The sequence below is a fragment of the Mytilus galloprovincialis genome, chromosome 12, assembly GCF_965363235.1.
Source record: "Mytilus galloprovincialis chromosome 12, xbMytGall1.hap1.1, whole genome shotgun sequence".
Classification (NCBI taxonomy): Eukaryota; Metazoa; Mollusca; class Bivalvia; order Mytilida; family Mytilidae; genus Mytilus; species Mytilus galloprovincialis.
In genome coordinates, this window is record NC_134849.1 from 71,065,366 (window position 1) to 71,087,515 (window position 22,150).

The 22,150-nt window shown below is 32.2% G+C and overlaps 1 protein-coding gene across 17 annotated transcripts in view; it reads left to right on the plus strand.

Annotated features, from left to right (window-relative positions):
• Positions 1-22,150, plus strand: part of LOC143054714 (dual specificity tyrosine-phosphorylation-regulated kinase 4-like) — a 114,837-nt gene that overhangs the window by 28,509 nt on the left and 64,178 nt on the right. Inside the window, exon 1 of one of the 17 annotated variants that reach the window (XM_076227752.1) lies at positions 10,908-10,995. The exons of the other annotated variants lie outside the window; for them this stretch is intronic. Coding sequence (XP_076083867.1) covers positions 10,960-10,995 — 36 coding nt within the window. The 5' untranslated portion in view covers positions 10,908-10,959. Of the gene's footprint in view, positions 1-10,907; positions 10,996-22,150 lie in introns of those variants that run through there. 17 annotated transcript variants of the gene reach the window in all.

The following is a 22,150-nucleotide window of genomic DNA, read 5'->3' on the forward strand; positions in this document are numbered from 1 at the left end:
CGAACACTTGTATGATTTTACACATGATAGCCAAGTTGAAAATTTTCGTCACATTTTTCTCAGGAACTACAATACAAGGATTTCTGAAATTTGGTTTCAGGATTTATATAAGTCAGCTATACCGTGTGATGCGTTTTCAGATTCATCACTCGACAACTTCCTGTTTACCGAACACTTGTATGATTTTACACATGATAACCAAGTAAAAAATTTTCGTCACATTTTTCTCAGGAACTACAATACAAGGATTTCTGAAATTTGGTTTCAGGATTTATATAAGTCAGCTATACCGTGTGATGCGTTTTCAGATTCATCACTCGACAACTTCCTGTTTACCGAACACTTGCATATTTTTACACTATTAATATTATCCACTTGCGGCGGGGGTATCATCAGTGAGCAGTAGCTCGCAGTTTCACTTGTTTTGTATTAACTTTCTTTGCCTTTAATAGTCTGTTATTTGATATCAAGCAATTTAAGACACAAAACTGTAGTAATGTTTTGTTGGGGTTTAGTTCAAATTCAGACCTCTGCGACTGAGTGGTCTAAGTAGTGAAACCACTGTATCACTAGCAAGTCAACACTGAGGTTGCCCGTTTGATTCTCACACATAGCTTTTGACACCAATCTTAATTGACTAGGATTGTCAGTGATTGTACAGAAGGTTATACAGTAACCAACCAGGTTACTCTTCAGGCACTCAAGCTTCCTCCACCAATAAAAACTGACCATTCAGGAGTTCCATTTAAACACCAGTCAATCAGTCTCTTTTAAAGTCTCAGCCAACTACTATCAAGAAGTCAGTTTGCTTATCATTTTACAGGAATGTTCAAAATTTTTTATTGTTTTTTAGGATACATTAAAGAAGGTACAGGATTATAGTCAATCCGTTGGGCCTAAAATAAAATATTGTTTGTTTCCCCAATCCCGACCAACCATGCAAAATTAAATATTATTTTATTCATTTTGGATTTTCAGGCTTGCCGGATAGACCGATAATGTCAATTAAGCTTTTTGGAAAAATAAAATTATTTCCCTACCAACCTACCCACACCTGGCATGGCAGGGTCGGGATTGGGGAAACAAACAATATTTTAATTTTAGCCTTGTATACAGTACATATCTAATCAGTCATAATTTGTTGACCTTTCGGGGAAGTACTTCATTAACTGGATAGCCTTGCAGCGATATTGTGCTGTTGCAGCGTTATAATTCAGGTAGCCTTTTTGAGCAAATGCCCCATAAATCAATCACCAATGAAATGGGTAGTAACAGATTAGATTTTGATAGTAACAGATTACATTTTGGTAGTAATAGATTAGATTCGGGTATCATTTCAGCTATTGACAGAATTTTTGCTTGCTGATATCTTCAGTAAGTATTAGTTTCAAACCATCACTGGGTTTTGTGTGTTATCACCAAGACACTATATGTTCTAATATGGTTATTCAGGTATTGTGTTGTAACGCTGTTAGAGTGAGAGCAATGAGTTTGTGATACCATGCTATAACCTTATAGAAATTTTTTATGGCCCACCTAGGGGCATTATGTTTTTCAGACTGTTCGTCTGACTATTCGTCTGTCTGTCTAACTTAGTTTAAGTTTAAACATATTTATTTATAGTGGATTGGGAAACAAGTTTTGCAACTTATATTAATTCCTTTCCACTTTACAGGTGCGAGTGCTGCCTTGTAGCGGCATTAGCCTGCTCTTTTTCAAAATCTACAAGGGTGTCTCTAACGTGCAAGAGATATGGCTCTCTCTTAACACGAGTCAGCCATTTATCGTTCCTGTCCGACGGACTATCATCGTTTCCTCAAGACCATACTCGCAAATGGTGTCAAGGGAGAGCTGAAAATTAAGTCCAAGAAATTTTCATCCCAGACGGGAATCGAACCAGGAACCTTTGTGTTAGTAGTCAGATGCACTAACCACTACACCACGGCGCTCTCAAGTTAAAGGGTTTGGTCAGGGTAGTTTTTGACGAAGTTGAAGTCCTGAATCAACTTGAAACTGAGTACACATGTTCCCTTTGATATGATTTTACTAATTTTAATGCCATATTTAGAGCTTTTACCCCAATTGCACGGTCCACTGACATAGAAAATGAAAATGTGATTATGCATCCATGTACTATGGACACATTCTTTTTATTACTATATATATTGGACTTCAATACAATGGACAAGATAATTACTAACATTATCTTTTTCATTGATGTATATATAGGGATAATTTAATACAATGAGCAAGACGACTTTAAATTTACAGATTCAAATTTAACAGCTAATTTTCTAATGCATGTAGGGCAAGACTTTGGTTAGCGTGCTTGCTTTGTTTGTATATTGTACAATTATATTGGGATAATGTCCAATTAAATTTAGATATAATATATATATATAGTTATATGTCTATATATATTGTTTGAAGATGTCATTCTTCAATTACAAAGCTTGATTAAACATTTATACAAACAAAGCAAGCAAGACTGTGAATCAAAGTTTTACTCTACAAGCAGTAGGAAATTAGCTGTAAGGTAAAAATCTTGTTATAAGATGTTTTTCAGTCTGCAATTAAGTCCATTTCTTAAGATTTATTGAAGTGCTTCAATGTGCTTCTCAAAATAGAAAATAGTTATTAGTATCTTAGATAATTTGAATTTGTACCATATAAATTTCATTTTTTGCTAGTCTATGCTGACATTTACTGTCAATATTCTTATTTGTAGATAGATTTAAAATTTTCATCTTGTCATGGCCTTTAACATTCAGTTGTTGTTATCAAGGAGAGTTGCCAATGTGATTTGTAAAAGCTTTTAGGCCATTTTAAAAAAAAAAGTTTTATATGACAGTTATAATTGCATTCGTTTGATGTGTTTAAGTTTTTGATTTTGTCATATGCATTTGAAATTAGTGACTTCCGTTTTGTCATTAGATTTAGACAATATACGTATAGTGTCTTGAAATATGACATTTATTTGTATGAGGTTTAGAAAAGGGGGAAATGCGAGGTTCTACCGAGCATTTCCCCTGTTTCGTGCCAAATACAAATAAATTTCATATTTCAAGACACTATACGTATATTGTTTTTATACTGAAATCGATAAAAAAATCAAAAATTATAAAAAAATATGTAACAAATATTGTTAAAAAAAAAGTGTTTGGAATTTCCCTCTTGGGGTACCATTTGGGGGTGTTTCCCTATGACCGTAGTCCAGGTGGTAGGACAATGACATTTTAAGGAATAAGAAAGGAAAAATGAACTTAATTAATAACATTTCATAAACATGGTATATAAATTACCAATTTGAAGACATAACATGTTTAAATTCATAAAAGTTTGACCATTGTTACTACACGTTGTCATGGTTGTGACGTGACATTGTTGATGAAACACAGTTGTTCCGGTAAGAAGGCGGAGCTTATAGGTTAGTTGAGGTAATTGACGTATAAAGCTAATGTTTATACGTAAAGCTTTATCTGTATAGTAAAATAGCTGATTGCAGTATAAAAGTGACTTTTCGGTTTTAAATTTTCCTTTGAGTTCGATATTTTTGTTATTTTTACTTTTTATCCACACTTAAGGTGGTACCCAACACCTTCACTAAAATTAATTTGGCTCGTTTAATTTTCATAAGATTTTGACAAAGTATTTACTTTGACCCTTTGACAAAAATATGAAAATTTCAAAAAATTTGAACCAACCATTTTATCAGAAAAATTACACTGGTTATATATAGCAGTTTGACTAACACTTATTTTGATCATTGAGAAGCTAAATATTCCCTTAAAAACACAACGTAATTAAAACGTTTAGCTGAATTTACAGAGTTATCTCCCTGTAGTGTTAGGTACCACCATCCTGTAATGGGTAAAACTAATGAATACAAAATAACAAAAAATTATGTGCATTCCAAAATTTTGACCCCTTCAAGCTGATACAAACATTAACCTATTGTAAATTGTAGTTGTTACATTATAAATGGTTTACCCTATTGTAAATTGTAAAGTTGTTAAAAATGTGAAAAGTGTAAAACTCAAGTTGATTGTAAAATTTTATCAAAATTAAGACAATAAACACTTCAATTCTGGTTTATTACACCTGTACTTAATATAACAGGGGAATCACAGTAGCCAGTCAACACAGAGGTTGTAAGTTCAAAGCTGCTGGTGCAGGTGCACTGTGAGTGGACTCCAATCTTAATTGACAAGGATTGTCAGTTTTACAATCGAAGGTCAGTGGTTTTCTCTGGGCAGTCCAGTTTATTCCTATAGTGACCTATGGTTGTTAATTTCTGTGTCATTTTGGTCTCTTTTGGACAGTTGTCTCATTGGCAATCATACCACATCTTCTTTTTATCCACCAATAAAAAGTGCCTGCCACAAAATAGCCCAAAAATGGTGCTTCAAAGTGGCGTTAAAAAAATAAATAAATCAAATCAAATATACCAGAAGCCTTATAAGCTTGGTGACCAGGTGGTCTCAGTTGTTAAACTACTGTATTACTATCCTGTGTTGACGCTTAGGTACATGTTCCAATTGTGACCTGGATGAATAATTGTCTCATTGGCACTCATACCACATCTTCTTATATCTAATTAGAACTGACTTTTATATGATGGAAACTGATTTTTATTGTCCCGGCTAGGCCTGCCATAGGCAATGGAGGAATTGTTACCTTTGACTATTATTCTGTCTTTATGTCTATCTGTCTGCCTGTCTGTCATTTACATTTTTAGTTCCCTCACTCTAACTTAAGTTTTCCTCATCCATATTTAATGAAACTCATGCACAAAACTTGCAGACAGATGCTAAATTTTGTCAAGTCATGCTGTTCTAGAGTTTATGCTCCTTTTTAACATGCTATATAATATGTTTTTACCAGGATTCACTAAACACAACTGCTTTCTGGATTAGGGGTTGCAGCAAAAGTTAGTTTTGTTTAAAAATGTATATTGATTATATAATTATATGAACTTTAAATTAAAGGAAAAGTGTGCCAAAACACTGACATTACGAAGCTATATTGTTTCAATAGTTATATCACAACTATTTTTATTTAAAATTGATAGTAAATTGGCCAGATAAAAAAAACTAAAATCTTTAACCAATTTTAAGGTGTTACCAACACCTTGACTAAAATTATTTTGGCTTGTCTAATTTTTCATAATAAATTATATTTTGACAAAATATTTACTTTGATCCTTTGACAAAAATTTAAAAATTAAAAAAAACTTGAACCACAAACTTTAATGGAAAATATTCACTTGATATATATATTTATCGCTATTTTGTGCATTTTTCCTTTGATCTTTTTTTGTGATAATTTTTCATATCATGCTTCTCGCTTGAGATGGAAAATTATCGCTAGAAACTAAAGAGGCACATGGCATTTCTAATGAATTTGACAAGAAATTTTACAATGTCCTGATAGGTAAAAAGTGATAAACAGATTATCATTGGTCATCTCAACTCAATTGCTTTTCTCGTTTCGCCGTCCTGGCTCAAGCCAGAAAATCAATCTTGTTAAGATGATCAACGATAATCTATAAATATATATATATATATAAGTATATAGCAGTTTGATACTAATTTGGATCATTGCATGAGAAGCTTAATATTTCCTTAAAAGTAGAAGGTGTTTAAAAAGTTCAGCTGTTTTCACAGAGTTATCTCCCTGTAGTTTAATGTACCACCTTAACCCTGTGTGTTCCTACTTCTTCTGACCCCCAGCTGTGTCTTGGCTATAAACCTTGTATTTCAACCTGTTTCTATAAGCCCTAAGGGATGAACTGACTATAAAGCCTATAATACATTCGATTACCGATCGTAAGATTGATTAAAAATCAGTTTCAATTACAAAGTAAAAAACAAACATTCACTACCAGTCTTTTAAAGGTAAAAAAAAGACTAATTATGTCATAAAACAATGTCACGTTCTAGCCATTGATCAAGGCTGTACAATACGGTCGAAATGACTTGGAACGACTGTTTGTCAGGCGAACATAGTTAATTATTTACTGGCTAGACAATTAACCTGTATAAATGGCAGTTAAATTGGCTTGGACACTAATTGGTAGATCATAAAATGGATTGAATTGAATTTCTTTGGAATATTTTACCTGACTTTATAAGTAGATATATTGAACTGAGGAAGGTAAAACTAATACTTCCAGCAAACATCTGAGAAGTATGATACCTTATGTTAAGAAGTTTCTGTCTCATATGACAATTGTCCTTGACCTTATTGTCATGGTTGAGCTACTGCTGTAGAACAAAATTAAAAGTTTTTTTGTCAGGTGAATCATTTCCTTTATTATGAGCAATATAATTACTATAGTATATGGGTTCCTTGCACCGTCTAAATGTACGTCAGACAGGGTTCATTCAGTCTGGCAGGTTTCATCTGACCTTGACATAATTTTTAGATTAATTGTTCAATGTTATTTTTTGTTTTGTTTTAGTGGTCTATTTTTCGAGTACCATAACCAATACGTCAAATTTATTTGGTGGATGGAATGATTGTAAGATGTACATGTAGGTCTAGCCAGGATCATGAAATGATCTTGACCTCATTTTCATGATTAATTGGTCAATGTTTAGATTTCGTGTTTCGGTTTCTTTTTCAAATACTTGAATAGCAACTGGTCAGTTTTATTGGTAGATGGAATAACTGCAAGATGTACATGTCTGTCTGGCAGGTATCATTTGACCTTGACTTTTATTTTCATGGTTCATTGGACAATGTTAAGTTTCTGTGTTTTGGTCTGCTTTTCAATTATCATAAGTAATATTTTAAGAAAATTTGAAAGTAGACATTTCTGTCTGACAGGATTTATCCGACCTTAACCTTATTATCATGGATCTTCGAAAAAATGTTAAGTTTATGTGAAACTTTTAGTAAAGTCTCTATCTTTATGGTTAATCATAAAATCAATGGTCAGTAAAGTATTGGAAACATTTCAACATGTGCTCTCTAGTTTTTATTTCTCAAAGTTCTCATTAGTACATTAATTACATATCTGTATAAAAAGTACTTCTATATTCCACAAACCACTTAACAACAAGAAGTAGCATGACTATCATGCAATATACTAAACAGAAAGTCATCAAGGATTGTCCAACATATGCATCACATATTTGTCACTGGGCCTAAAGTAAAGGGCAATCATTCATGCAATATACCAAACAAAAAGTCATCAAGGATTGTCCAACATATGTATCAGATATTTGCCACTGGGCCCAAAGCAAAGGGCAATCAATCAGGCAATATACCAAACAGAAAGTCATCAAGGAATGTCCAACATATGCATCACATATTTGTCACTGGGCCTAAAGCAAAGGGCAATCATTCATGCAATATACCAAACAGAAAGTCATCAAGGATTGTCCAAAATATGCATCAGATATTTGCCACTGGGCCTAAAGCAAAGGGCAATCATACATGCAATATACCAAACAAAAAGTCATCAAGGATTGTCCAACATATGCATCAGATATTTGCCACTGGGCCCAAAGCAAAGGGCAATCAATCAGGCAATATACCAAACAGAAAGTCATCTGGGAATGTCCAACATATGCATCAAATATTTGCCACTGGGCCTAAATTTAGCAAACAGCAATTAATCAATTCAATGCATTAGGATAAGAATTTTTTATCATGTTTTTCAAAAAGAGATTAACTGGAAGTAGTTTTTTTATTGGCCAGATTGAAATTGTTCGCAAATAAAAAATTGATGCGAAATTGACATTTATCATTAATCGATCATGTTTATAATTAAACTTTCAAAGAAAAAGATTTACTGGCATCTTAAATTGTAGTTAATTCATGAGTGAATACTTAAAGTAAGTGCAAATGCACTCAGTGAATAAATTACTTGATTTAGTATGCTCTGTTTAATGGCTAATGTTCATTGGTTCATTAACCAATACACTAAATGGCCTGGAGATAAAATGGTATTTATTGAAGAATTCTTTAGAATTATCAAAAGTTTTAAGGTCTACCACGAAAAGAGATGTTTCTTTTGTACTTTGAAATTGTTTGTTTACATGAGTCATGAAAAAGCAATAACACCATGCATGAAAACTAACTTGTATATTAACATTGATGATAACTGTGACTTTTTTTATGGTGTCATAAAACAGTACCAATAACATGATTAGGTACACAAAATTGATATTGACAATTAATTATCAAATAAAAATGACTTGCTCACATGCAGGAATGAAATGGTACAAAATCAGACAATTATCGCACATACATGTGAACCTCCCGACGGGAGTACAATAATCCCGTTTTCAGGGGTCTCCTCCCGTCCTCCCGTTTAGGAGAAAAAACTCCTGTGTATGAAATATTTCATGAATGAAATTATGGACGCCATATTTAATAATTTCTTACTACTGTACTGGTGTAATTGACACAATTTCTACATCATACGGTTACATTTACGACAAAATTTATGTCGATAAAAAAAACCCTGATCTGAGTCCTAATCTCCTGACCAAAATTTCCAGATCTCCTGATCTGAGTTTCACAGTCCATCACATGTATTATCGCAAGGAATAATGTACTTTTTATACCTATCATTTAAAAGTCATAAACTGATGTCATAGTTAAAACTGCATTGGACAGAAAGATCTTACAATATTCAACAACTCACTTGTCCCCATACTTTAATATAACTTGACCAAGGCTAATGTGTGAAAATGTCCAGAATCTCAAATTCATGTAAGCAACAAAAACTTTCATCAATAATGCATTGAAACTATTTTATTTGGAAAATGTTCTACTTTCCAGTGTGTTCATTTTTAGACCAAACCCGATTTGATAATACAGTGAAACCTGTTAAAACCAAACCTCTTCGGGACTTAAGATTGTGTTCGGTTTTGGCTGATGTTCGGTTTTATCAGGTTCACAACGCATACAATTTGATATGACAGTGCTTAAGAACATGTTTGGTTTATACAGGTTTTCGGTTTATGCAGGATTCGGTTTAGCCAGGTTTCACTGTACATCCAAATTATTTTTGCAAAGAATTCAGCTCTGAAGAATAGCAACAGAAGTGATTTGTCTTTTCTGTGTTATTTGCTGTGTTTGTACTGATTTTGTGTCATGGGTGGATTATACCCTCATATCCCTTCTATTTCTATTGAGAATTGAACTTGGAGGCTAAAGAAGGGTTTAATCAGTTCAACATTTATAGGTTTCACATACAGGTACTCTTGATTTATCAGTTAGATCAGCGTTTTTACTCCATGATTTTAAAGCATCACCATAACATTTGGATGAAGAATAGCAATACATTATTAGTATTAACTTTTAATGTTCTTTTTATTTTTTTATTTTTCAAGAGCTAAAAAATGTTTTAATTCATGACACTAAAGTTTGCTGTTTCATACTCTTTGAAAAACATTTCAAAGAGTACACTAAAATGCTTTATTGCATAAAGTCGTGGACATTAAAGTAATACAGAGCATTATTTACCCATATATATGCCTTTAGATTTTGAATAGGCGAATTTACATACCATGTCCTTTGTTTTCAATTATAATGTCTTCCATAATTGAATTTAAGAACTATGATCATAAAAGTGGTTAACTAATTATTAATGTCTTAATTATTAATAAATGACCACTAATGGAACCATACGGTAACTATATATATATATAGCATTGTCAGCAATTCTATGCCATAATACAGATACTAAAAATTAATTAGGTATTGTTGATGATGATTTTTGCAAAGTGGTTGCTCTATGCTCAAAGTGGTACGACAATAGTCAAGTTACTATATAATATATGGGAAAGCAATAAATAAAGGAGTGGGTTTTTTTTTCTGTAGGATTTGCATGAGAAAATTTATTGGAAGGTTAATGATAATAGTCATTTTGTACTAAGGAAACTCGGTTGAACATTTTCAAAGATTTGGACTCAGTTGACTCTTAATATACAAGGTCTACACTTGAAAAAACCTGAACCAACTGAAAGTTTAATCTGATTAAGAGATCGTCTAGAAAATGCATGAAATGCTTGCCACTGGACATTAAGCATCCAACAATCAATCAATTTGATTTTTACTGAATTTTGAAAGAAAGTCGTGACTTATATTTTTATGTGACATTTATGAAATTACATGAAAGTTAATATTGGATATTTACAGGAATCAATTGATTTAAAAATGGGAGAAGAAAAAAATTGTGTTTTTGACAGTGATCCCCTCTTGAAAGATTACTGATTAGATGTATGTGTTTATAATCTGTGATCTTTGTCTTTAGAAAGTTTATTGGTTAAAAATATACCATTTAGAACAATCTTTCAGATTAATGTTTTTAAAATCGATAACTTTAGAATTAAAAATCACATTGAATCAGCGTTTCAGAAAACTTTAATGGAAAAAGTTTATTTAATATTGTTTGCTATATGGATTTAGCTATTTATTGTAGCACTTGTGAATAAAAATTGTGGTCAAATATTGTCTGTCTGAGTATAGATGGCCTTGCTTTAATGTATTTTCCGATTATTGAACTCTACAGGTCAATACATTAGTGTCTGAGTTTAGAGCTTGATGTTCAGGACAACAACATCTTGGTTGTAAAGTGTTGATTTCTAAGCAGAAACAGAGATTCTTTGATATATGTGATCTTCCATGAAGTGTTAATTAGCTGTATATTTTAAAGAACCTGCAGGGAAGCAGCTTTTCGAAAGTGTTGATTTGGAATAACGTTTAACTTTAGTTACAGAATTTAATTTAGTATGTTTGATGTTTTGTGACAGAAATTTAATGCTGATGACAGACTCAAAGTTACAAAAAAACAGCTGAAAAAAGTACAGTAACGGAGTAATTGATAACTTTGTGTTAAGAATTATATTGTTAATGAAAAAAGAGGAAAAAAGGGAAAGTTAGGAACAGGAAGTTACTGGATTATAATACACCTTTGGTTTGTGATGTCTAGAATTCAGTATGGGATACCAGTTTGTAATGAATGAAGAGTCACAGGTAAAGTTAATGTCAGTCGTTTAAAAATAATCAAAAAAAGGGGGAGATGTTTCATTTCAGTTTAGTTGTCGTATTTATTCTGTTTCAAGACTTTAATTATTAATCTTGTTTTTATTTTCAAAAAATTTTAAAGCCTGCATTTCTGTTTATAACTGCATATTTTAGTCCAAATATATGTACAAATCTGGATGGGTTAAAAAGAATAAAAGAATTAAATGGACCAAACAAATTAAGAATAGCAAGATAATAATATTGGATGCCAAAATAATGAAAAATAAAGCAACCAAAAAAAAATGATGCGGTTCTAAATGATAGCTATAGAGATTTTAGGTGTATGCATGTTTATATTTATATCATATATGTTGTAGGAAGTTGAACAAAACTATACTCAATAAATTTAGGCGAAACATTGAAATGAAAAGATAGAAAACAAAATATATTCAAGAATTTTGTATTTTAAGAAATTTGTTTGTACTTGGAAAATTGGTCGGATGTTTTAATCGATTTAACTATTGAATTTTTCCAACAAAACCTGATAACTTGGTTAATGTTTTTTTCAGAACTTGGTTAATTCTTGTTTTCCTGTAATTTTCTACCTTTATCAATGAAAATCAATTTTTGGAACCTTCCTGGAATGAATTATATAGGAGAGCTGGATTCTGTATAAAAAATACTGTCTGACTTTATTTTGTAATTGGTATTTATAAATAATAGAAAATAGGTGTGGGGAAAAGTATGGTAGGCACTTAATGACATATCTGATCCATAATGAAAATTAAGGAAAGCATTGAATGACATATTTTATCTATAATGAAAAGTAAGGAAAGCATTGAATGACATATCTGATCCATACTTAAAAGTAAGGAAAGCATTGAAAGACATACCTGAACCATAATGAACAGTAAGAAAAGCATGGCATGAAATATCTGATCGATACTAAGAGTAAGGAAAACATTGAATGACACATCTGATTCAAACTGAAAAGTAAGGAAAGCATTGAATGACACATCTGACCCATAATGAAAAGTAAGGAAAGCATTGAATGACATATCTGATTCATACTGAAAAGTAAGGAAAGCATTGCATGACATATCTGATCCATACCTTAAAGTAAGGAAAGTATTGAATGACATATCTGATCCATACTGAAAAGTAAGGAAAGCATTGAATGACATATCTGATCCATACTGAAAAGTAAGGAAAGCATTGAATGACATATCTGATCCATACTTAATAGTAAGGAAAGCATTGAATGACATATCTGATCCAAACTGAAAAGTAAGGAAAGCATTGAATGACATATCTGATCCATACTTAAAAGTAAGGAAAGCATTGAATGACATATCTGATCCATACTTAAAAGTAAGGAAAGCATTGAAAGACATATCTGATCCATAATGAACAGTAAGAAAAGCATTGCATGAAATATCTGATCCATACTTAAAAGTAAGGAAAGCATTGAATGACATATCTGATCCATACTTAAAAGTAAAGAATGCATGGAATGACATATCTGATTCATACTGAAAAGTAAGGAAAGCATTGAATGACATATCTGATCCATACTGAAAAGTAAGGAAAACATTGATGTGACATATTTGATCCATACTGAAAAGTAAGGAAAGCATTGAATGACATATCTGATCCATACTTAAATTGCAAAAAAAGCATTGAATGAAATATTGGTACTTTTTATTTGGTCTTTCTAAAAAGAAAGAGAAGCATTAAATGATATATCTAGCTTATGTTGTCATTACACCCAGTCTTGCTCCTTCATTACGTTTGCTTCCCTCAGTTTTCATTGGTACTCTTGATTTGTCTTTTAAATTGCTTTTCGGTAAACTAAACTGTTACCCTAATTTTATTAAAAGGCAAGCATTAAATTTTGACTTATAACAGGTCCTTTCTAAAAAGTAAAGTGAAGCATTAAATGATATTTGGTGAAGCCACTAAGAAAGTTTTGATGTGAAAAAATGCTTTACGATTTTTATCCAATTATATTAAAAAAAAATCGTTTCAGCTTTAAATCTCTTAGTTTTATAAACGAAAATATAACTGTAAAATTTTTAAGTTTTTATCCCTGATAAGTCCCAAATAAATTAAGAATATTTTTTTTATGATCTGTTCTCATTTCCATCAATACATAGAAAGGGTTAACAGGAATTATCAAACTTGATATTATCATCATGACCCCAATCTCCATCTACAAAAAAAAATCATTTACAAAATAAACATAGCAACATATGGTCCAAAAAGCTATAGTGACTTGATGCACGTTCACACAATAGAGGGTCAAACAAGTTTTATGATTTAGGAAGTTAAATATAAAAGGTCAGAAGGTACTGATATTCATAATTTTGTTATGAGTGGATGTCCCTGGAGATATATTTATTTAACTATCGAGTTTATCTACCATTCAAACACTTATTCTATCTTAATTGATAACTTATATGTGATAGAAGAGTTGACTTAGTGTTGGAATGTACCTCACTGGTCTTTTGATGATTTACCAATTGAATAAACTCCCAAACTAGTCTTAATGAAATACAGATCTGGTGTCCTCCATGCTTTGCTTACATAAGGATCTGATGTTACATTTGGTTCTTAGTCTTTCTGTTTTAAAGACTTGATTTTGTCTGTTGATTTGTTTTACATTTGTCATTTCATTTCATGGCCTTTTATTGTAATCTGACTATGAGAATGATGAGCAAAAAATAAAGAAGGCAGTGGCGGATCCAGGGGGGGGTTCCGGGGGTGCGCACCCCCCCTTTATTTTTGCCGATCAATGCATTTGTATCGGGACATATGTTTTGCACCCCCTGCACCCCCATTTGCCCTGGGTTAGCACCCCCCTTTCGAAAATTCCTGCATCCGCCCCTGGAAGGCTAAGAGAAAGAAAATGGCATCAAAATTAAAAAATACACCAATCAGGGCTCGACATTAACGCTTGTCCGATTGTCCGGGACAAGTGCACACATGTGTCGGGCAAGTAGATTCACCATACTACTTGTCCGATGGGACAAGTGAAAAATCAAGGTCAGATAAAAATAGATCAAATTCAAGACTTATACATTCCCAAAAATATGAATGATTGTTTAATTGATCATACTTAATGAAATAATTATTCATTGATTGAACCAGAGACATATAAAACTTGTATAATATGTCTCTGATTTGGAGTATTAAACATGCTGGCAGCCATTGACCAGGGGGATATAAGTAAGGGGAAAGAAACCAATGTTAATGTATCTTCTTAGTATAAGCTTCCTTGAAATAGGAGCACCTCCATGTTTAGTTTTACCTAAACTTTAAAATATTAAATTAAAGTATGTTTCATTTGATTTTGCTTTTATGCATAACAATACATTAAAAGAGGTTTTATTTGATAAGATCTATGACATATGTGATATAAAAATTTTAGATGAAAAAAAAAAAAAAAAAATCTAAAAAGGCAGATTTTTTAGTGAAATGTGTATGTACTTCATGATCATATATCAATGTATATACAAATCAAAATAAATTGTAAAAGCTTGTTTTGACATCATCAATAAATTAAAAAGGTTTACTCATATACATGTTCAAGGTGGCCAGGTGTATTTACATCCTTGGTTTAACCCATACCACTACTAAAGAATGAATAGGTCCATAGGGGAACGTAGTGGTGTGGGAAGAAATGATGATTTAATGATTGACAAATGATAGTGACATTGAGTCAGAGAACACAGTCTTGCAAAAAAACTTTCATTCTGAAATAATGAAATGTATTTTGATGCGGTATTCATATAACATTACAAAATGCTCCTTTTATTAGGTACAATCATGACAATCAAAGCCCAAGTGTTATTATTGCATAAATCATCAATATGTTAGATTTTCAATTATGAATTCGGACAAGTGAGTTAAGAGTTCGGACAAGCTGATTTTCTTGCCACTTGTCCGAAGAGACAAGTTAGAAAAAATGTTAATGTAGAGGCCTGCCAATGAATTCTTGACCCTTACACAGGTTGTTATCGGTGTCAAAATGTCTACAAAAAGTTTGTTGCTAAAGTTAAACAGACATATATGTCCCTGTGTTAACAGTTGATTTTTTTTGTTCTTAGTAATATAAGGTTACTTATATACTTTGTATATATACTGCTCTTTGGTCAGGTTAATGTCTCTAACTGACACATTCTCAATTTTATTAGTAGTAAAATTGAGAAAGGAAATGGTGAATATGTCAAAGCGACAACCACCCGACCATAGAGCAAACAACAGCCGAAGGCAACCAATGGGTCTTCAATGCAGCGAGAATTCCCGCACCCGTAGGTGTCACTCAGCCGGCCCCTAAAATATGCATAATAGTACAGTGACAATGGACGCCATACTAAACTCCGAATTATACACAAGAAACCAAAATTTAAAATCATACAAGACTAACAAAGGCCAGAGGCTCCTGACTTGGGACAGGCGCAAAATTGCGGCGGGGTTAAACATGTTTATGAGATCTCAACCCTCCCCCTATACCTCTAGCCAATGTAGTACTTATATGAGTCATATCTGTACAGCAAAGGTACTTATTACACTTTTAACTGCATTTAAAGCTTACATCATGTTGATGGCTAAGTCAATAAGTCACTTTGGTATGAATACATACTTATGTCAAGGGGACTATTTTTATACAAAGAGTGTACATATTGGATTAACGATAACATCAAATCAAACAATAAACTTAGTTAGGATGATATGAACTTTTAGCTTTCTCTTCTAATTTTTTTCATATTTTTCATGATGATGCAACTTTTATAGCTGTTTTTAAGGATGAGTTTTCTCATTGTTGAAGGTTGTACTGTTACCTATAATTGCTTTGTAATCTCCACACATTTTGAACTTTGGTGTATTATAAGTTGTCTCACTGACAATCCTACCACATCTCTTTATTTTTATACGCCCTCAGCACGGTCCACAGGTCGCACCGTAACTTGAGAATCCCCTATCCAAATTTCATGAAACTTAAAATAGTTGTTTCATATGATGGTCAAACGATATCCATATTTTTTTAGTGAAAATAGTATTTAAACTTTTTGAGTTATGGGACTTATAATAACTAAAACAGCTAGCTATTGGGGTGTGTTTTTTCACATGTTGTGCTGTATCTCACAAATGATTTATGATTATTGCTTAAAACTTTACAAACTTTTTAGTTATATTAATCCAAAGATCTGTTTACTCTTTGGTGATGATTCAAATTTTTGTTTTTGAGTTTTTTTATTCAAAAAAAAGGGGGGTGTTTCACATGTCATGCAGTATATCAAAAACGATTTATAATTATTGCTTAAAACTATACACATTTCTTACTTATATTAATCTTAAGATCTGTATAATTTTGATGATGATTTAAAAAAATTATTTAGAGTTATTGAGTTTTTTGTTAAAAAAAAGGGAGGTTTACACATGTTGCATCGCATCTTAAAAACCATTCATGATTATTGCTTAAAACTTTACACACTTCTTATTTATATAAATCATTAATCTAAAGATCTGTATACTTTTTGGTGATGATTCAAAATTTAATTTTAGAGTTTTTTTGGTAAAAAGAGTTTTTTTTCACATGTTGCACTGTATCTCAGAAACTATTTATGATTATTCGAAAAACTTCACTCACAAAACAAAGGGTGTATCATGCGCTCATAGCGCAACTGTTTATTATATTTTTAATTTAGGTTGACTTAACTTTTCATCTTTTCTGCATTGGCTAGAGGTATAGGGAGAGGGTTAAGATCTCACAAACATGTTTAACCACGCCGCATTTTTGCGCCTGTCCCAAGTCAGGAGTCTCTGGCCTTTGTTAGTCTTGTATTATTTTAACTTTTAGTTTCTTGTGTACAATTTGGAGTTAAGTATGGCGTTCATTATCACTGAATTAGTATATATTTGTTATGGTGCCAGCTGAAGGACGCCTCTGGGTGCGAGAATTTCTCGTTGCATTGAAGACCTGTTGGTGACCTTCTGCTGTTGTCTGCTCTATGGTCGGGTTGTTATCTCTTTGGCACATTCCCCATTTACATTCTCAATTTTATATGTACAAAAGTGTTCATGTTCATGTATACATGTATATATAAGTTTTGAAATATGAATTAAAAAAAAGATCAGAAATACTTCAATGAGTCACAGTATAACCCTTCATTCTGAACATGCATGAAATATTTGCCACTGTATATTATAATTACCAACCAACAATCAGACAATTGCAGTAACCCATGGGCCAATAAATCAAATAACCAAAAGAGAAATGAAACAGAAAGTATTATTAGTTCACCTGGCCTAAAAGGCCATGTGAGCTTTTCTCATCACTTGGCGTCCGTCGTCTTCGTCGTCGTCGTCGTCGACGTCGTCGTCGTCGTCGTCGTTAACAATTTTTCAAACATCTTCTCCTCTGAAACTAATGAATGGATTTGAATGAAACTTAGCATGATTGTTCCTTAGATTATCCTGCACAAAGTGTGTGCTTCGATTTTTGATCCGTCAAAAAACATGGCCGCCGTTACTTAAAATAGAACATAGGGGTCAAATGCAGTTTTTGGCTTATATCTCAAAAACGAAAGCATTTAGAGCAAATCTGACATGGGGTAAAAATGTTCATTAGGTCAAGATCTATCAGCCCTGAAATTTTCAGATGAATCAAACAACCATTGTTGGGTTGCTGCCACTTAATTGGTAATTTTAAGGAAATTTTGCAGTTTTTGGTCATTATCTTGAATATTATTATAGATAAAGATAAACTGTAAACAGCAAAAATGATCAGCAAAGTAAGATCTACAAATAAGTTAATATGACCAAAATTGTCAATTGACCCCTTAAGGGGTTATTGTCCTTTAATGACAATTTTTCACAATTTGTTCATCACATTTGCTAACTTTAAAAAATCTTCTCCTCTGAAACTACTGAATGGATTTGGATGAAACTTAGCATGATTGTTCCTTAGATTATCCTGCACAAAGTGTGTGCTTTGATTTTTGATCCGTCAAAAAACATGGCCGTCGTTACTTAAAATAGAACATAGGGGTCAAATGCAGTTTTTGGCTTATATCTCAAAAACGAAAGCATTTAGAGCAAATCTGACATGGGGTAAAAATGTTCATTAGGTCAAGATCTATCAGCCCTGAAATTTTCAGATGAATCAAACAAACCATTGTTGAGTTGCTGCCACTTAATTGGTAATTTTAAGGAAATTTTGCAGTTTTTGGTCATTATCTTGAATATTATTATAGATAAAGATAAACTGTAAACAGCAAAAATGATCAGCAAAGTAAGATCTACAAATAAGTTAATATGACCAAAATTGTCAATTGACCCCTTAAGGGGTTATTGTCCTTTAATGACAATTTTTCAAAATTTGTTCATCATATTTGCTAACTTTAAAAAATCTTCTCCTCTAAAACTACTAAACCAAATTCAACCAAACTTCAACTGAATGATCAGTAGGGTGTATTTAATAAAGTTTGTGCTTTATTTTTTATTTCGTCAAAAAACATGGCCGTCATGGCTAAAAATAGAACACAGGGTAAAAATGCAGTTTTTGGCTTATATCTCAAAAACTCCAGCATTTAGAGCAAATAAGACAAGAAGTTAAAGTATTTATTAGGTCAAGGTCTACCTGTCCTGAAATTTTCAGCCGAATTGGGTAACTGGTTTTTCAGGTATAATGCCCCTGAATTGATGATTTTAAAGAAATTTTGCAGTTTTTGGTTATTATCTTGAATATTATTATAGATACAGATAAACTGTTAATAGCAAAAATGTTAAGCAAAGTAAGATCTACAAATAAGTCAATTTGACCAAAATTGTCAATTGACCCCTTAAGGAGTTATTGCCCTTTAAAGACTTTTTTTCACAATTTGTTCATCATGTTGACTTACTTTAAAAAATCTTCTCCTTTGAAACTGCTGTATCAATTTCAGCCAGACTTAGGCTAAATGAGTTTCAGAGTATCTAGTTTAAATTTTATATTTCATTTCCTTGTATGTCAGAAACATAGCTCCTATGGCTAAAATAGAACATAGGAGAAAATGATTTTTTTTTTTGCTTTTGAAGAAAATAGGACGATTCAAAGAACATTTAAATAAATTGAAAAGCCAAAATAATCATTGATGAGAGATTTAACCAAAAAAATTAAGGTGAGCGATTCAGGCTCTTGAGAGCCTCTTGTTATTAGCTCACCTGGCCTAAAAGGCCATGTGAGCTTTTCTCATCACTTGGCGTCCGTCGTCGTCGTTAACAATTTTTCAAACATCTTCTCCTCTGAAACTACTGAATGGATTTGAATGAAACTTAAAATGATTGTTCCTTAGATTATCCTGCACAAAGTGTGTGCTTCGATTTTTGATCCGCCAAAAAACATGGCCGCCGTTACTTAAAATAGATCATAGGGGTCAAATGCAGTTTTTGGCTTATATCTCAAAAACGAAAGCATTTAGAGCAAATCTGACATGGGGTAAAAATGTTCATTAGGTCAAGATCTATCAGCCCAGAAATTTTCAGATGAATCAAACAAACCATTGTTGGGTTGCTGCCACTTAATTGGTAATTTTAAGGAAATTTTGCAGTTTTTGGTCATTATCTTGAATATCATTATAGATAAAGATAAACTGTAAACAGCAAAAATGATCAGCAAAGTAAGATCTACAAATAAGTTAAATATGACCAAAATTGTCAATTGACCCCTTAAGGGGTAAATGTCCTTTAATGACAATTTTTCACAATTTGTTCATCATATTTGCTAACTTTAAAAAATCTTCTCCTCTGAAACTACTGAACGGATTTGGATGAAACTTAGCATGATAGTTCCTTAGATTATCCTGCACAAAGTGTGTGCTTCGATTTTTGATCCGTCAAAAAACATTGCCGCCCTTACTTTAAATAGAACATAGGGGTCAAATGCAGTTTTTGGCTTATATCTGAAAAACGAAAGCATTTAGAGCAAATCTGACATGGGGTAAAAATGTTCATTAGGTCAAGATCTATCAGCCCTGAAATTTTCAGACGAATCAAACAAACCATTGTTGGGTTGCTGCCACTAAATTGGTAATTTTAAGGAAATTTTGCAGTTTTTGGTCATTATCTTGAATATCATTAGTTCAGGGGTTCAAAGTTTAACAATGTCCAACATAATCTACCTACCTATTCTCTACCTAGCAGGGTAAAATTTTATTTTAGAAAAAGATGTATAGTAAGTACATGTATGCAAGTTTTTTCTCTTAATAAATGATTAGTTAAAAAAATGATATTGATCATTTTTGTCGAGCCTGCAACTTTTGTTGCAGTTAGCTTGATATAGGGATAGTGATCCGGCGGCAGAATTGAATAACTATATTTGGTACGTGCGTTCCTTGCAAGGTCCTCATGCCTGTCGGACAGTTTTCACTTGACCTCGACCTCATTTCATGGATCAGTGAACAACGTTAAATTTTCGTAGTCAAGTCCATATCTCAGATACTATAAGCAATAAGTCTAGTAGATTTGGTGTATAGAAAAACTGTAAAGTGTACATGTCCAACTGACAGGTGTCATCTCACCTTGACCTCATTTTCATGGTTCAGTGGTTATAGTTAAGTTTTTGTGTTTTGGTCTGTTTTTCTTATACTATATGCAATAGGTCTACTAAAATTGGTGTATAGAATTAATGATTGTAAGGTGTACATGTCTACTCTAGCTGACAGGTGTCATCTAACCTTGACCTCATTTTCATAATTCAGTGGTCAAAGTTAACTGTTTTAGTTTTGGTCTATTTTTTTAATACTTTATGCGTTAGGTCAACTATATTTGGTGTATGAAAATATTTTATGATCTATATGTCGGTTATGCAGATTTTATTTGAACTTGACCTCATTTTCACAGTCCATTGCTAAGTTTTAAGTGTTTGTGTTTTGGTCTCATTTTCTTTATTTATAAACAGTAAGTCATATATATTTGTAATATTGAAGAATTGTTAGCTATACATGTTTGCCTGGCATGGTTCAATATGTTCAATAAGGCATTGTTTACCAGGTGAGCGATTCAGGCTCTTGAGAGCCTCTTGTATATTTAGTTGTGGATAGAAATTTTCATGATTTGTGGTGCAGCTTGTGGCTTAGATTTCTCAAACAAATGTAAATTTCAAAAAATTGTAATGAAGATATCATGGTTTATTTTTAAGCTGCTTTTTAGGGTTATTTAATAGCATTTTAGGTTGCTCATTTGTTTTTATATTTGCAAAAGTTGTCTCTCTTTTGAAACATATTGGTTTTAGTAATAATTAATTACTATTGTGTTTCACAGTTTTCAATTAGTGATGTTTTAGAATATTTAATTATAAGTAATGATAAATTAGATAGTAAACTATTAGATTTCACAGGTTTCTCAGGGCATGTAATGGGTTATTGTCTAACCTGGAATACGAGATGCTGTCGATCAACAAGCAAATAATTTGTCATCCCCATTCAATATAACATACATAATTTGATGACTGTATATATGTAAGTAATATTTAAGGTTAATAAAACGACTGGTGCCACATGACGTGGAGCAGGATCTGCTTACCCTTCTGGAGCAGCAGAGATCACCCCTGGTTTTTGGTGGGGTTTGTGTTGCTTATAGTCTTTAGTTTTCTATGTTGTGTCTTCTGTACTAATATTTGTCTGTCTTTTTATTTTTAGCCATGGCGTTGTCAGTTTATGTTCTATCTATGAGTTTGACTATTCCTCTGGTATGATCTTTCGTCCCTCTTTTGAAACACATTCTTTAAGTTTTGGCAACTCATATACTGTGAGTAAATTGCATTGCTAGTCTTCTATTCCTGTGAACCACAACCCTTGGCAGGAAAACTGGCAATCTAAATCAATTGGAATCAAAGGCACTTTCCATGTACAGTAGTTGTCAATTACTTTTTAAAAAGAAAGGTCTTTTCACTTTAAATTTACTCATGCAAATATAAATATGTTAAATATTGAATTTCATTTCAATCTAATTTAATAACTTTTTTTTTTTTTTTTAGATATATGATAATTTAGAATCTAAAAACAGAATTTGAGTTAAGGAATAAAAAGTATGAAAAAATGGGACACTTGTCAAAAGACTTGAGATATTCAACACTTTGACTGTCTATAAATATTCCGCTAATTGATTTTGCTGTAATACG